The sequence below is a fragment of the Furipterus horrens genome, unplaced genomic scaffold (genome assembly GCF_987537825.1).
Source record: "Furipterus horrens unplaced genomic scaffold, mFurHor1.1.pri manual_scaffold_11, whole genome shotgun sequence".
NCBI classification, from domain to species: Eukaryota; Metazoa; Chordata; class Mammalia; order Chiroptera; family Furipteridae; genus Furipterus; species Furipterus horrens.
Genome location: NW_028327181.1, coordinates 99059978 through 99076989, shown reverse-complemented (window position 1 = coordinate 99076989; position 17012 = coordinate 99059978). Strand labels below are relative to the sequence as shown.

At 49.7% G+C, this 17012-nt stretch overlaps 1 protein-coding gene across 2 annotated transcripts; it reads right to left on the bottom strand.

Moving 5' to 3' along the window:
* Positions 1 to 2849: 2849 nt before the first annotated feature.
* JPT1 (Jupiter microtubule associated homolog 1) lies at positions 2850 to 17012 on the bottom strand. Of its 2 annotated transcripts, XM_090291846.1 has the most exons (5): positions 16814 to 17012; positions 9617 to 9759; positions 9201 to 9298; positions 7852 to 7870; positions 2850 to 3116 (listed from the first exon to the last, which is right to left on the bottom strand). In XM_090291846.1, exons 1-5 carry the CDS (start codon positions 16867 to 16869, stop codon positions 2968 to 2970), a joined length of 465 nt encoding a protein of 154 aa, XP_090147972.1. In that variant the 5' UTR covers positions 16870 to 17012; the 3' UTR covers positions 2850 to 2967. The 2 variants fall into 2 exon arrangements, with proteins under 2 accessions (XP_090147972.1, XP_090147973.1); XM_090291847.1 differs by lacking the exon at positions 7852 to 7870.

Sequence of the window (17012 nt, the reverse complement as noted above, 5' to 3'; positions counted from 1 at the left end):
GCGGCTTCCGGAGCCGGCGGGCGGGGCCGCCCGGACGTTTGCATGAGCACCGCCCCCGCCGCGGCGGGAGGCTGGCCGGGGCGCAGGTGGGCACAGCCCCGGGGTCGGCTCTCAGGGCCCGGCAGGGGCCATCCGAGCTGCTGGGAAGCATCTTCCAACCGGAGCCGAGGCTCCGCCTTCCCAAGGAGCCGACCGCCGGGGTCCTTGCTTGCGGGGGCGCGGAGCGCGGGGACCCGGACCACAGCTCCCGGGAAACGAGCTCACCGACCTGCGGATCTGAAATGTGGGGGCTTCTGCTTAACACGTCCAGCCCCACCTGGAGGGGCGGTTTCCACGGCGCGTGGAAATCGGGGCCGCCCGCTCTCAGAAGCGGCCGTTACAGGCCGTCTAGGAAATGCTGGACGGGGCTTGCTTTTGTTAACGCCCCCTTTGGTAATTTCACGCCATTTCTTACTACATCCATGTATAGTTCCCCGTGTGAGCACCCCGATATTTCCAAACCAAGGCAACAGAAACGTTGCAAAGGGGAGCCTGGCTTCTTATTTTGTGACCGAACTTAAAAAACGCTTAGGAACAGAGGCAGAGGATGAAAGAAGGTGACGGGCTTGGCCAAGGAAGGGGCTCGCGTATGCGCGACCCGTGGTGGGGCTGGAGAAGTGGGGCCAACTGTAATAGTGTCAGCAATAAAAAGTAAAGGGGAAAAGGTACAACTTATTGCATAAGCAGTAAATACGGGTAACTTGTTTTCCTCCTCCTTCATTAAGCCACTGACGTCACACAAACTGGGTAAAAAGTCCAAAAAGTCCATTCCAGTCATCGTTTTAAGATAATTTGCTCTGGCTGGTGCTGGTGCGGCTCGGTGGATGGAGCACCGGCCTGGGAACCAAAAGGTCGCTGGTTCGATTCCCAGTCAGGGCGCATGCATGGGCTGCAGGCCAGGCCCCCACGTGGGGGCGCGCGAGAGGCACCTGAGCCACGTGTCTCTTGCACACGGCGGTTTCTCTCCCTTTCTCACTTCCTTCCCTCAAAAAAAAACCAACAAAAAAAAAACATTCAGCTTCACTCTCTAGACCCTAAGCTTTCTAACTGGAAAATTTAACACTAACCTTTAGCAAACAGGCTTACATAGAATTTCCGAAGATGTTTTGTAATTATGTTAGTAAAATGACAGGCAGAATTCTTTCCCTCAGAATGCCTGAATATTTTAGCAGTTCAGTTAGTTTTATTTTCTGCTGTGACAAAAAATTAAGACCGCCCTCCAGAACACATTTATCATCACAGAGTGAACTCCAAATCACAAGTCGTACACAAATTGGGGACATCTCCTTCCCAGGAGCCCCGACCGCGGAGTCATGATGGAAACTGGAAGTCAGGCCAGGATGCTTTACACTGGGAGAAAAACTTAACACCACAACCTATGAATGCCCTTCTTCTTCCCACAGATGCCCAGTAGTTCAGAGGAGTCCGTGATCACACACCACCACCACACTCACCTCATCTCCATCGGGGACGAGGTTTAGAGGTGACCTTTTGAAGGTAGGAAATCAAGTCCCAAAGGACAAGCCAACAGGATACAGCTGCTCAGTAGCACAGCTGGACCTCAAAGTCAGGCCTTAGTAATGTCCCATTCTGACATTTAATGTAACATGTGACCTGAACTTTCTCCCTAGAACCCAGCTATCTCTACATCACTCTAGGGGAGTCCTGCTCCCCCTGACTCCTGCCCCCCCCCTTTTTGTCCCCTTCTCATTATGCGGACCCTTCCTTCCTTTGGAGCTCCCTTCTTTGACCACCCACCATGGAGAAGCACCTTGCAACTGTGCAAGGACTTAAAATATTAAATGTCACCGCCCAGCATACAGGGTAGTGGTAGACGCGTCAGAAACATTTTGGCTATCAGTCCGTCTTATGCCTGAATTTTATGGCCACAGATACCAGTGCTCACTATCACTTTGGTGTGCTGATTTCACACTATGAATCTCAAACTGCTCTTTAGAGAACTTTCTTTAGAGGAGCCTATGAGTCTCTGGGCCTTCACTGGTTTAACTTGAATGACTTCAAGTCATTGAGCGGCAGGATTTCGAGTAACAAAGAAAAACACGAACGGGTAGAACACAAAAAGACGACACAGGACACAGGTATTTCAAAATGTGTACATTGTTTACTCTGAGCGACAGTCCAGGACTGGGACGCACAACACGTTTTCTGAGGATGAGCCTTCCCGTTTCACGGCCAAGCACCAGCATCATGCACACAGCTTCAGGGATCCCAGCCCTGCTGCCCCCGCGGCCGGGCAGAACGGAGCCCCCCTCCGCAAAGCCAGCGCCCTCGCTCACTGGTCCCCCGCGGGAGGGCAGGGGCTGTGCTCCCTGGCCGGGCACCTTAGTATCTGGCCTATTTCTGAAGGTTCAAAGAGAAAAGGCAGTTTCTTTGCTTTGCAGGCAGCTTGGCACGAGGCGAAGGCCTCTTTCCTGCTCCACGTGGCACGGAAGATGTGTTCAGCAAAGGGCGCTGACAAGTCGGGGCGACACCACGAGGGTGTGGCATCGAGACAACCCTGCATCTGGGGCCTGTTCACTGGCCTTTGCAATCGGGGCTTGGTAAACCCAAGTAAAGCCGACAAGAAAGGGTTTTAAAAACCTCAGTACAGAAGATCCTCTCACAGATTTGGAACCAAATTATTTGTTCTTAAAAACACAATACTAAGTATAACAAGGCTTTCCCTCCAATCTACTACTAGGAAACACCATGCCACGGCCCACAGACCCCGAGGAATCGGGACAGATAAAGAGAACCTGTTCTTCGAAAAGAAAAGGAAAAACAAAAACAAAAAAAAAGACAGCAGTACATAAAGTGCTTCTTTTTTAATGAAACAAATCCAAAAGGTGTACAGTCAGGCTCAAGTTGTGCAGCTCACAAGCACGGCGAAAACGAACGAACGAACGACAGAGTTCGGGACAGTCGGAGCTAACCCAGGACGAGGCTGGACTTGCCGCCGGGGGGGTTTCTTCGGGACGGCACCGGGGCCGGCGCCACCGGGCTGGGCACAGGGGCAGCAGGCACGGGCTTCTCCTCGCTCTGCCCCAGGCTGGCCTGAAAGTCTGTGTCCACGTTTTCTGGGGAAAGAGAATGAAATTGAGGCTAATAACTACTTCCAGCGGAGATCAAGAATGTAAGATACATTTTTGTTGAGGAAGGTTCACAACGTTCCTCGGGAAATAAAGCAGCCAGCAGCCACGTTCCCACGTCCCAGAACCCGCCACCGCGCATGCTTTGCCATGTCGGCCCCCAGGCCTTTTTCTGCGTGTGTTCTCTTCTCAGTCACACAGACAACGGAGGCGTGAATATTTCACAGTAGGGCCTCACAGATGAGCTCTCGATCCCTCACCCCAACCCGCCTCCACGGCAGTCTCCTCGCCCCGGCCCTGGCGGCCCCACGGCCCGTTGTGTGCATGCTCCTAGTCCATTTGTTTCATGTGTATTTTTATTTCCAACAGATAACATATGATAACCGTTTTTGTTGTATTTAACATAAATGATATCGGCCTCTTTTTTTCACTCTGTCAAATTTACCCAAATTTGTGAATTATGGTCCTAACTCACCTTGCTTAATTAAACCGCTTCATGATGTGTGTGTGTGTGCAGACAGTATATACAGTATCGTCCGATCTTCTTCTACGGACAGCAGCCAGCGGCCCCAGCCCGGCCGCTCCCAACAGGGCGTGACGCAGATGGTGCCCTGGGCTGTGCTCCTTCAGCTTGGACACGAGCTCACCCGTCCCGAGTGGCTCAGCCGCGCCCCACCCACAGCCCACGCTGAGGTATGCGCCCCTTTCACCTCCGCGTACCCCCCAACTTGATGACCACCTCACTTTAGAACTTGCCAAACCGATGGCTGAAGAATGTCACTGCATTCCTGTCCTACGTCACGCATCCATGACTCCTCGGTGAGGTTGATTTTCACTACACAGACTGCCAGTGTGCCGTCAGTGCTGACTCAGGAGCCCCCTTTCCCCCACTGACCGGTGGTAACACCTCCATTCACCAGGGTGGTTCCATCCCTCCCTAACTAGGCACTTGCCACATCCCAGCCTTCGGAATCAGCGTATTATGATCCAGCGTCCTGAACACTGCTTGATGGATTCCCTGGCTGGTTTGTGAATTTCCCAACAAGCATATATTCTCCACCAGGCAGTTTCCAAAATCAGAGGAGCCATTTTACTCAGTCAAGAGTAACTGCAGAAGGAAAAACTCAGTATTTTCTGTGAAAGAAAATTTCAGTCGTTTTAGGGCATGTGAGACTTGTTTTTCATTAAAAAAATCGTCAGGTCTCCTTGCGGTGCTACACCACATCCAGCTGCATATTCAAGCGCCTGCCTTAGAACAGCTGCCCGCACAGGGACGCCTTCCGCGGGGCACTTGGGAGGGACACCGCCGTAGGGTTAAGGACACTTATTCCCTCCCTAGTTTCGGAACTCCAAAACCCTTTCGTAGTGAAGCCGAAACACTGGCTATGATATATTCTGGGTAAGAACTCTATACGGACTCATACCGGACACCAATGAAAAGCTCTATTTTGAAAAAATTAGTTTCTCTTAAGTTCCTCAAAAACTAAACGTTAAAAGTTCACTTGTACCAAGTTTTGATTTAGCCAACTGAAACGGAGAAATCCCAAGGGGAAGAGGGTTTAGACCAGAAACACAACAAAAATCTCAGGAATATGCCACTGCTGCTTTTAACATTGCATTTTGTGAAATTCTGGAACTTTCTACAGAGGTTACATAATATACATCATGTTCTACAGTACGGAGCGGGAAGTAAAACTCTAACATGATGCCTTCCAGAAGGAGAGCCCCGTGGTTATGAACTGAAGCTTGGAGAGAAAGGGTCGCCCTTCAGTCCCCTGCTGCTGTCACACAGGAAACGGTCACTTGCATCAACACCAAGTACCCAAGTCCTACAGTAAGTGTCCTTTACGTAGCCTAGGAAAGTATGTCTGATGTACTTCAAATACAAACAAAACCTCCCTTTCTAAAAAGCACATTTTAAAACAATTCAAAATAGATGAGCACAGACCAGGGGCTCAGCCGAGCAAACGCTCCCGACGCGGGCTGTCTCGTCTCCGCTGTGGGGTCACGGCCTCGCCGCAGTGCAGATCGACTGACTTCTCCAGTCTCTCTGCACCGAGCAGTTAATGCTCCATGCTGGCAGCTAACTTCCAGAACGTGATTTTTAGGGAAATCAAGCTCATTTCCAACAATCTACTTGTCTTTTTTTTTTTTTTATTAACGGAACTGTTCTGTGTCTCACAAGGAGGTAACAACAGACCAAAAAAGAAAAAGGAAAAAAAAAGGAACAAACAAACATGCACATATGGAGACTGAAAGCCAGCAGGCCTTAATTTAAATGCTCATCTGTCAGAAATAAACACTCCCGCCGCCAAGGACGGCGGTTGGTTTGTGACTCCAGCCCATTAAGCCTGCAGTGCGGTGAGGAACTCAGACCAAGGGTTTAGAACGCCAATCGCGACTTCACAAAGCTTTTGTCTGTAGAATCTAATAATTTTTTTAAAGGCCTTTAAACAAAATTACTTCTACCACAATATCCACCTCAATACTCCTGACTTGTCTTTCTGCTTCGGTGCATCAGTAAAGTAACTGAACGGATCTCTGTCAGAATGGAAAAAAAGGTTCATTATAAAAATCAAAGAGAACTGTAAGGAAACAGAGCACACCATGTAACCTGCCTGAAGGCAGGGAAAAACTTCGGCCCTGAATTTCCTGGACCTTCTCCCTCTTTCTTAGATTGGGTCAGCCAAAAACTCCATTTAATTTTTTCCATAAAATAAGATAATTTTTCATTTTCACCAATAACTTTATTAATTTGGATATTTTGAGTGTCGGCTGTCTGCTGTGTGGTATAACGTTAATTCTTCTCAATTCATGTCTCATGTGATCGCTGTCAGCTTCACCTGGTCTCCCCGACCGTGGAGCATCGTCCAGGAAGGAAAACCCTGCACCAAACTCTGCAAACCACTTCTGACTCGTTCAGTTAGCCACAGCCCCTTCCCCATTCACGGCCCAAATCCTTTTGCCTTTCAGCTGCATTTTTCCTTTCTTGAAATAATAAAGCATAATGTGCTGAAAATGCTGCTTATTTTCTTCCATCTCCAATATTAAAATGGCTACACAAAAATTCACCAATTTCGATTTTTTTTTATGCGTGCTGATACGACAGCTGTCAACAAAATTGCTCCCAATGACGCTGATGACAACTAAGCACTGCTAGAGCCACCATACGGAAAAAAGCAAACTCGGCCAACCCAATAGTTTTCCAAAGTCGTCCCTGTGCCCATTGCTGCAATTACCCAGAAGATGAAGACAATTTTCCTTATAGCCAAACAAATCTGTTTTATTTAAACTGAGCAGAGTAGCTTGGCTTTGAAGTAAACTTGGCAACAGATGTGAGGTTAAGCTCTGCCCCTCCAGATGTATCTTGAATTTTTAGCCCCCTTCTCATTTTATGGCAAATAAACTAAAGAGCGGCAGCCAGGAACACAAAGTTATCAGGTAGCAAAACTGATGACCATTTAAAAATCTGTAACAAATTGAGCTGGGGGAGTATTAATTATAAATGATACCTTTTTTTCATTTTTCATCAGCATTCTAACATAATTCTCAGGGTTCCCCAAATTCCTAATTATATTAATTGTACAAAATTAGGAATACAGATTGTGGCTAAATAAGGTCTAACAGTAGAAGTAGTTCAGAATATGAAAAGCAGTGAAATCGAAAAGCCTAGAAGATATTTTACTTCCAGAGCAGTCTTTTCAAACGGAACAAATTGGACACGAACAGAACAAATCTATCTTCAGTCCCGTGAAAAAGTAACTTGTCCAGTAGGGACGAGCCCAGGTTCTGTTCACAAAGGTTCAGAAGACCCTCCTCCCCAACCCCCAACAAGAAAGACCTTTGGCCCTGGCCGGGCGGCTCAGTTGGTTGGAGCATCATCTGTACACTAAAGGTTTGGGGTTCGAGCCCCGGCCGGGGTAAGCACCAGAGGCAGCCAATGCATGTCTCTCTCTCACATCGATGTCTCCGTCTCTCCCTCTCCAAAATCAATAAGCATGTCCTCAGGTGAAGATTGAAAAATAAAGAAAGAAAAAGAAAGAGAGAAAGACGTCTGAGAGGCCAGAAGAGGAACGCGGCTCTCAGACAGTGTTTGCCCGGTGGGAAAAGGCCACGAGGAAGCCCCTCTCCCAGCCCCACGGCTACTGCCTGGCGTGTCCGCGGTGCACGACCCTCGTCACAGCCCTCCCGCACTCCTTAGGGAAACGGCAATAAACACTTCACAGTCTTAAAATAATTAAGTCAATGATAAGAGCTCATTTCCACCCGGGTGCTAACTAGAACTTCACACCCGCCCCCTAAATCGTGATGACCGGGGTCACAGAGTGACCACTGTCTCGATGAACAAGAACCTCAGTAGAAAAACCAAACGAAACGCTGCAGCCGGGCTTGGGCTGCCAGAGCCGTGCGCTGGGAAGCGCTCACTAGGTGTGACCCACGCCAGGCTGGCCCGTGCGCACACACGGGGGAAGGCTTCTGGCTGCCCCCCGTTTCTGCACATTGCTAGCATCGCTCTCGCTGCGGCTGAGACCAAACGTGGCCATGTGCGCTGTTCCCTTTCCTGCTTCATTTTTCCATCCCCTCCACCCGGAGCACGCTGGCCCTCGGGCAGAGCCGGGTCCAGGTCCCCAGCCTCTTTCCCCGTGACATGCTGGCAACCAAAATCCCAGTCTATTCTAAAACCATTTACAGAGCCAGAAACTTGGGCTTCAGAAGCACTCACCGTGGATGTCACCTTCCCTCTGGAAAAGAAAAGACATAAAATTTACATCAGATTTTAATTTTGCAACATACAAGTAAAGGAGTCACAGTCCAGAGAGGCTACTATCTCTGAAACCAAATGTTTTTGTTTTGATGCAGCCAAGGTCAGGGTCAGGCTGCATGACAAAAAGCAACCTTTATTCAGCCGGGGGACAATGCTGTATAAAAATGCCACTGGACTGACAGCCCCCATGCCAGTAACACACCAAAGTTCAAAAAAACATGAATATCTAACCGATAACAACCCAATACATTTAATTAAAAAAAAAGATTTTATTCATTTATTTTTTAAGAGAGAGGAGAAGGGAGAGAGAAAAGAGAGGACGAGAAACACTGGCGTGCGAAAGAAATATCAATCAGTTGCCTTTCATACGCCTGCAGCCAGGGACCTGGCCCACAGCCCAGGCCTGTGCCCTGACGGGACCTGAACCGGCGACCTTTCGGTTTGCAGGGCGACACTCAACCTACTGAGCCACACCAACCGGGGCAAATTTAATTTAAATTTTTTTTAAAAATCTTAATATCTACACGGATGACCTATATCAATGAGCATTTCCGAGGCTCTCTTATCCGCATGGGAAACTGGTGAGTCTGCCCCTCCGTGCTCCCTCTTTCCTCCCACCGAGGGGCTGAAGGGCACCTGACGACCCCAAAGCCCCTTCTGCAAGTCTCCCCACACGTAGGAGGGCTGCCGCCTCCACGGGCTCTGAGGCCCCGACTCAGGACGCACGCCCAGGGCCTGGGGGTGGTGCTGCAGGCACCTGCCCACAACATAAGCAGCCCTTGAACTCAGAAATAGCACTAAATATATAGTATATATGAGACACACGGGACATGAGTCAGAAGTTCGAGAAATCAATACTGTAGAGACCAGTCCTAACGGCTGAAGAGCCATTAGAACAGACCAAGAACAGCCCTGACTGGTGTGGCTCAGTGGGTTGTCACCCCACAGAGCGGCAGATCGCCAGTTTGATTCCCAGTGAGGGCACATGCCTGGGTGGCAGGCTGGTCCTGATTGGGTGGCTGTGAAAGGCAGCTGACTGACATTTTTCTTCCTCCTTGCCCCTCTCTCTAAAAATAAATAAATACACTCTTAAAAAAACAGACAGGCCAAGGTCACATTTACTACTAGTTCCTGACTTCCCTCCCTTAGTTATGCATCGTCCCCTCATCAGCCTCTCCAGTCCCTTTCCTAATAACCTCGGGACAACTCTGGGGGCAGCCCCGAAGCTCTCAGTACAACAGGGGGGTCTGAGTTCTACCCTGAACTAACCTCAACGCCTCTCTTCTGCACCGCATTGTCACACTGACCTTCAGATCTAGGAAGTCCCCAGGGCTGGCTTCAGAGGAGTTCCTTCTCGGGGGTCCAGAGCCCTCCGAGTCTTCTCTGCCTCCGCTGGACTTGGCTCCTGAATCAAAAGATACTCTGTTGAGGGATAGCATAGGAAGACCCAAAGCAACCAGCGTTCAGTGAATGACATTCCACGCCCGTCTCGGGTCACAAAATGAGCAAACGGGGTCAGACAAGTTAAATAGCAGCGCCGCGATCCGACAGGGGGCTGAGTACGCCAGTCTGGCGACGCTCCTCGTTCGGACCCACCCCACGACCCTCAGTGTCCCTGAGACCTGGTCCCAGGCTCGATCACGCCAGGCTTGCTCGCCACCCCTGCACCGGCCGCGGCGTTCAACCTGGGTCCCCGCGACCGGCGTCCCGGCACCGTCCGTACCTGCCGACTTGGCCCACGAAGCGGGCCTCTCCTCAGGTGTCCCGAAGATGCTCGAGGCCATCTTGTTCTTCCTCGCGGGGGGTTCTGCGGGTTCATCGAAGCCTAATGAAAAATTGGACCCGCCGCCCGGAGGCCGCAAAACCCTAGGAATAAGGGCAAAACACCACTTTAAAACCAAAACATTTCTTGGCAGAAACGTTGTCAAATACCTTTCACTTTTGTTTCCCTTGCCCATCCATTCCCCTCCGCTCCCAACAAAAGAGAGCTGCTGGGGGGCGTGGGGGGTGGAACCCTGTACCAAAGCTGCTTTTATAACATCTGTAGTGCGGCCGTGCGACAGTCATCACAGACGGCTGGTGTCCCGGCAGAGGCCCGGGAGGCACCGGTCCCGACTCCAGGGCTTAGCTGGGGGCCCAGGGTGGGGCAAAGGGACGTTTACGGTTGTGAATACCAGGAACAGTTTATTCTCGTGTTATTTTTTAATCATTATGCCATCTTCCACACGCCCCCCCCCCGTATCTGCAAGGAAGTTTAGAAGCACATATCATTGCTTATTTTTCCATTTTTATTTTCAACGAAATAAAAAATAGAATATTCGTATACAAGTTAACTAGACCACTTCAGCAGCCCAAGCCAAGATGATGAGAAAGCATCTCTGCTACCTGTGCATCGCGGACAAGGCTGTGCAATGCAGCTGGGCCTCGCCACTGTCACCAGTAACCGGGGGGACCACGCACAGCGGGAAGGTCGGCGTGAGGAGGTGAGCCCCCCGCGCAGCCAGCACCCGCGGGCGCACCTACAGCCTCTTTTGTCCAGCAGGGAACCCAGTGCGTCCGCGCTTCCCAGCCTTCCTGCCGCAGGCCAGCCAACTGGCCCCCCTGACCCCCGCCTTGGAAAAACCCACTGTGACTTGTCCTGGCTCCTCTCAAACAGAGAAAACGGCGGTGGCTTTACGGGAAGGTGCCCCAGCGACTGACCCGATCCCTTTATTACAGATGGGAGCGGTCTGGTTTCCATTTCTTCTGAAGTCAGCTTGAGTAAGAAAGGTTTTTCTAGGAATATGTTCATTTCATTTCTGTTTCCAAATAAATACAGTGGTCATTTATAAACTCAGCTCCTTATGTTAGAAAATAAAGGAAAAGTTAAACACTTAAAATATAAATTCTCTCTAAAATCAAGTTTTGATTCTTTTAAAACTATTGTTCAATTCTAAATATTTCCGCATTTCTAGTATTTTTTTCTTTGACCCATACGTTATTTAGAGGTGCATTTGTAAGTTTCCAAATGTAGGGGCCCTTCTAGTTAACTGATTTCTAGCTTTTAATTATAACACAGACAAAAGTTTTATGACATAATCCTTTGAGATTCGATGTGAAGTGCCTTACGCCTCATAGGTGGTCAGTTTTGTGAATCTCTGCATGTCCTTGAAAAGAATGTGCGTTTGCCAGTGTGCTCTCTCCACGGGACAGATGAATCTTGTTAGCTGAGTCGTTCACATCTGCTAATTAAAGGCTTTGTCACTCACTGAGAGAATCTGTTAGCAACTTCTACTCCAATGGGGCTTTCTCGGTGTCTCCTCAGGAGTCTGTCGAGGTAATAGCGCTCTCCCTCGAAAAGACCCGCACTGGAGTCTCTCGGATCAGCGGGAAAACGGTGTCGGATTAACCGGAGAGCCATTGATTAAACAAGCAAAATATCTGTCCCTAACCCGCGTCAGGTACCAAGAGGTCCCAGCTAGGTCAGACATTTCTACTTAAAGACTGCAGCAAAAATGCTGAAAGAGATTACGTATGACTGTGCCCTAGTCTGGAAGAAAAGGCCTTTCTCTCCAAGGACAAAATGAGAGCCAGAAATCATAAGATGAACAGATTAAACTTGGCAAAAATACACACAGCCTTTGACAAAGGATAATATCACTAGTAGTATATGGAATGCTCTTAAAAATAATTTTAAAAAAATAGTGAGAAAGAGGGACAAAGTTACTCACAGGAAAGTTAAAAATATGGATAGCCTCTAAATACTAAAAATTCAACCTCACTAGCAAATAAGTGAAATTTAAAACAAGGTGATAGGGTTTTTTGTTTGTTTTGCTTGTTAGACTGGTAAAAATGGAAAAAAATAAGTCAATTCCTAGCATTTATTGAAGTGTGAGAGAATAAATTTGTACAAACTTCCTAAATACCGTTTTGATGATATGTATCAAATATTTAAGCTTTTGCATTTTATATGAATCAGATTTTCTGCTTCCAGAAATTATCCTAAGCAGATAACCAGACATATGTACAGAGACTCCTATAAATAGGCTAATCTGTAAAAAGTTGGAAAATCCTAGTTATCCAGTATAAGGGGTCAGTGATCAAAGTCTGTCCATACAACAGAAAGCTATAGACATTAGGTCCTGGCTGGGTAGCTCAGTGGGTTAGAGCATCATCCCAATAGCCAAGGCTGTGGGTTCAATCCCCGATCAGGGCACATACGAGAAGCAACCAATGATGCATCAGTAAGTGCAGCAGCAGATCAACCTCTCTCTCGCACAAATCAATAATATTTGGAAATAATAATTTTTTAAAAAGCTATATACATTTGGGTGAAATTCACCTTCATTAGTAGATGCAAAAAGTAACCCAAAACCCAGTGAATAAAAAAGTTAGAGAACAAAAACAAGGCCAACTACCTGTTACATAAAATGATGTGTATGGAGATAAACACTTATCTAGCTGTGTGACCTTGGGTAAGTCACGCAACCTGCCTATGCTGTGGTTTTCTTTTATAAAAAGAAATCAGTAGCTGCTTCCCAAGACTATTATAAGGCTGTCGTATATACTGTGCTCGGAACAGCAACTGGAGCATGGCAATCATGCACCCCAGCTATGACAATAATCATAACTAGACAGGAATGTCTGAAAGGATGTGCGCCAAAACATTATCCAGGGGGTTTCTGGTGCGTTTCAATGTCTTTCTTATATTTTATATTTTTCTGCATTGCTATCAAGCTAAAGTCCTTTGCAAGGCCCCTTCTGGGTCCCAGAATTCCCTGACTTTTTGTGCCCATACATACAGCTTTCCCCACACCGGCCGTTACAGGTGATCTTCCACGAGCGCCAGCGTCCACTGCCCCTTCGTGCCCAAGGGGTCATCTCCTGCCCTGTCCTGTCCTGCGTCCCTTTCTGCCAGGCTCCCCTGTCCTGTCTCATCCCTGCTACCCACAGCCAGCAGATGCGAGGGCTGGTGACGCAGGGCGGGACTGAAGGAAATCAGACAGACCCTGCCAGCTCCGAGGGTCACCCCCGCTCAGCCACTCCCTGCTCTGTCTTCTTCCCCAACCCAGCCAGGCCACTTGCTCCGCTGTTCCGCACAGTCTGGCTGGGCGCCACCTCGGGCCATTCCCTCCCGGACTTCCTCTGGCCCCATCAAGCCCACTGGCCCTTCGTGATCTCAAAGAGTAACAGGTGGAGCCCACGAGGTGACAATGCCAGAGACCCTCTCTTGGTCACGAGCTTTTTGTGTGAAGGGCCAGATAGCAAATATCTTTGGCTTGTGGGTCATCCCGTCCCACACAAAGGTAGCCACAGACAACCTAGAAGTGAACGCGTGCAGCTGTGCTCTAAGCCAGCTTTGTTTATGGACACTGAAATGTGATTTTCATGTCATTTTCGCAAGTCACAACATATTCTGCTTCTTGGTTTTTTTAAATCAACCATTTATAAATGTCAAGGTCTGACACCGGCTGGGCTGGGCCCTCAGGTGGTAGTTGGCTGGGCTCTGCTGTATCCCAGCAATTTTCAACCGGTGCACAAGAATTGTTAAAACGTGCAACACCTGACTGTTTAGTCAGGGGCACTGACCTCTTTCCCTTTAGATTGTCAAATTAAAAAAACGACAAAAGCCAACAAAACAATAGCCATCCGGTGTGAATGAACCAAAATTATACTTATTTTTTGTCAGGTTGGCAAAAAATATATCTTCTGGTGTGCTGCAGAATTTTAGTAATTAATCTATGTGTGCCACAAGATGGAAAAGGTTGAAAATCACTTCTCTATCCGGTTCGCCAGCCTCATTTTTAAGAGAACCAAGTCAGGCCCTGAGAAGTTCCAGATAAATTGCCCAACATTAGTTAACCGACAGAGACGAGACCAAAGCCCAAACCCCCAGCCCCCGGCAGGCACAGAGCTCGGGCTCCAAGTGCGCTGATGTAGGGGAACCACACGAGGCCGTTTTTCTCTTTAAACTTCAAACAACATGGTTGGTGCTTTGATTCGTTTTCTTGTTTTCTAATCTTAGACTGTCTCATATTTCTTATCTGGGTCCTCCAGGGTCCTCTCTGAATCTCCTATTTGTGTCTGCCCATGGTAAAATTCTGGACTCAATTTACACTAAGTAAAAATGTCATTATTTTTCCCCTGGGGGTTGGGGGGAAGACCTATTTTATTCTTTAATAACACGTCAAATGTTTAAAACCCCACTGTGGCTTTTTGTTTTTGTTTTTTAAGTCTCAGATATTAACTATCCACTTAGATTAAATTCATTGTAAGAAGATAAAGGTATTCAGGCATACATTTTATAAAGATGATAATTTTAGGTTGGCTTAAATTGTTAAGTCATAATTAAAGGTATGTTATAAATTCTTGTTGTTGTTTTTTTTTGGTATGTTATAAATTCTTCATAAAGTCTGAGGCGGCTAGGTTTTTAACACATGAACCCCAAGTGAACAAAGATACTTGAAATATCATCATCAAGGTTAACGTGTTTCATTGTCTTCCCCTTCGTTCCTGAGAGGTCGGAGTCATTTTTTCCCCTTTACCATCATAATTAAACGTTCAGGAATTTTTAGCCAGGTGAAAATCTTCAGAACCCTAATAGGCTGGGAAATATTTTTTGGCTTAAAAAAACAAAAAACGACACTAGTACCCGAACACCAGCTTAAGAAAGAAGTCAAAGCTCTGACCAGCCTAACTTCTACAGGTCCGGTTCCTCTGTAACGGCAGGTGGTCCCCTCCTGCGATGACGTCAGTGTTGTGGAGCCCATTTGTAACAGCCAGACATCCCCAAACAAAGGATTCGAATCATAAGGCAGAAATTATATCCATTTTACTTTTTAAGTCCCTACTGTTCCTTCTGAGCTACACACATAATAACAAAATCAGGATCACATATCTGAGCCTCAACAGCAAGGTCTCCATGTCCTGCAGATAGCAATTAAAAATAAACTACTTCTTTCTTCTCTCTTTAAATCCCAGACTCCCCATACGGCCTTTGCAGGTCGCTTCCTAAGAGACCAAACGGACAGCCCGTTTATGGAGCCAGAAGAACGCTCCTGGAGAGGAGTTTGGGGCGTTCGGGTAGGGGCACAGAAGGAAAGACAGGAAGTAAATAAACAAAAGGACAAAACGACGGTCCCGAGGTCACAATACTGGCGAGAAATTGATGACAAACGGTGAATTAAAACACTTATCTTGCAGAACCAAAACTTATTTCTTCCTCACACCTCAAATACACGTATCAAAAACCTCGTGTGCGGATCCTTTGACCAGTCACTGGCATCCTTTAGGAAGCACTCAGCTGCACCCAACCCCACAGGCACAACCTCAGGTTTTCTGACACATCAGCATCCCAACCACTACATTCTGAGCTGCCGAAAGCTGACCCCGTGGCGCAGAACGGAAACCGACGGTTCGGTTTGTGCCAGTGTCCTCTGAAAAAAAGATCTCCCTGGGAGAAGGCCAGGAGAGGGAGTGACCCTCCTCCGTGCGTCCATAGGTCTCTACCACCCGAGCTCCCCCGCCTCCCAGGGACCCCTAGTTCAGATTTTTTAAATCTTCCCCGGCTTTTCCTACATTGAGGAAGGGAAAGGAATGAGTTAAAAACGACAGGTCATTTCCAAAGCCCCCTCCTCAGGCTCACGGCTGAGGCCGGCTTTTGTCCTCAAGTTCTCCAGCCCCCAGGAGCCACCGCTATTTCACGGCTGTCTTCCTAGCCCCACAAAATGGCTCCCTTTGTGCCACTTGCTCAGGACCCCAAGGCTGGCCATACATGACTGCGTGTCACCATCAACGGCGGACAGATGCCCAGAAGGAGTGGGGTCTCAGCTCCCTCCAAGCCTTGAGCAAGGACCCCCGAGGTGCCTGCATCCCACCTTGCAGAGCCGGTGCAGTTAGCCAACAATGTGAGCATGGTCCGCCAGATCCCAACCCTGCCACCAAGTTAGACAGCCGCCCGGAAAGGGGCCCCAGTCCAAACCCCGTGCCCAGGGCCCCCGTCCCCAAATCCAGTGGCACGAGTGGCCAGGAAGGCCCCGGCTGCCCAGGTGGAGACAGAATACGGAAGAGACAATGGATGTCTCCGGCCCCGCCCAAGCACAGGAAACCTCCTCCAGCCCGGGAGCCAGGGCCAGGGATGAACTCATGGAACAAACGTCAAAGGGGGAAGCAAAAGAGGTGGGGTGCAGAGACCGACCGAGGTCCGAAGGCCTGAGCACAGAAAACGCCCTCGAACTGGCGCCCCCCGCCTCTCGTTCGAAGGTGGGAGCGGGAGGGGAAGGAGCAGGGGTCTTTCCTTTGTTGTCAGGGGGAGGCACTTCGCAAAGGGCTGACGGCTGGGTCCCGGAAAGGGGTGGGGGGGGCACAATGACCACCTCCGCCTGACTACCGATGCCACCCGCCAGACCTGCCCCAGTGGGTAGGAGCCCGCCGGACCCGATCGCTGCGACCGAGGAATCTGAGCCCCACACCGATCGCACGGCCGCCACCTGCCCCGGACCAGTGACAGGAGCGCGTGGCCCAGGGGTGGCACAATGGGGCCTCACCGAAGAGCCCCGTCGGCTGTCCGGCACGCGGGGCCGAGACCACTGCCCTGCAGCCGGGCAGAGCACTGCAGAAAGGGGAGCGCGCGAACCCTCTCGGCACGTCCCAACTTACAGCCCTCCGCGCGGTGAGGGCAGGCGGCCCGGCCACCCTGACCCTCGCTCCCGCGCAGGAATGAATGAGAGGAGCAGGAATCGGGCGGGGTCGCCCTGCCGGGCTCGCCCGGCGGCACAAAGGCGGGGCTGGCAGCCTGGCACCGCCGCCCCGCCGGACGCTAGCGTGGCGCCCGGGGCACGTTACTACCAACCACCGGCTGTTCGGCCCGCGTGGCCCCGCGGGGCAGCGTCCCTCCCGACCCCGAGCCCTGCGCCGCGCAGGCGCGGCCCCCTCGCCTCACCGGGAGCTATTCCTGCTGTTGGGGTCGACGCCCTTGAAGGTGGTGGTGGTGGTCATGGCGCCGAGCAGCGAGGTAGGCTGGCGCGGTATCAAAGAGCAGAAGGGTCGGGTCTGCGGGCCCCAGGGCACCTCCCTACCCCACCGACGGCGACCGCTGCGGGAGCCTCCGCCACCGCCTGCTTGGCCGGCCGCCGCCTTTA

Excerpts from the sequence above, each read along its gene's own strand:
- JPT1 (XM_090291847.1), bottom strand. The coding sequence starts at position 16,869 with ATGACCACCACCACCACCTTCAAGGGCGTCGACCCCAACAGCAGGAAT. Across the intron at positions 9,760-16,813 it reads AACAGCAGGAATAGCTCCCG|GGTTTTGCGGCCTCCGGGCG; the intron begins GTGAGGCGAGGG and ends CCTTATTCCTAG. Across the intron at positions 3,117-9,200 it reads GGGACTTCCTAGATCTGAAG|AAAACGTGGACACAGACTTT; the intron begins GTCAGTGTGACA and ends CTCTTTCCCCAG.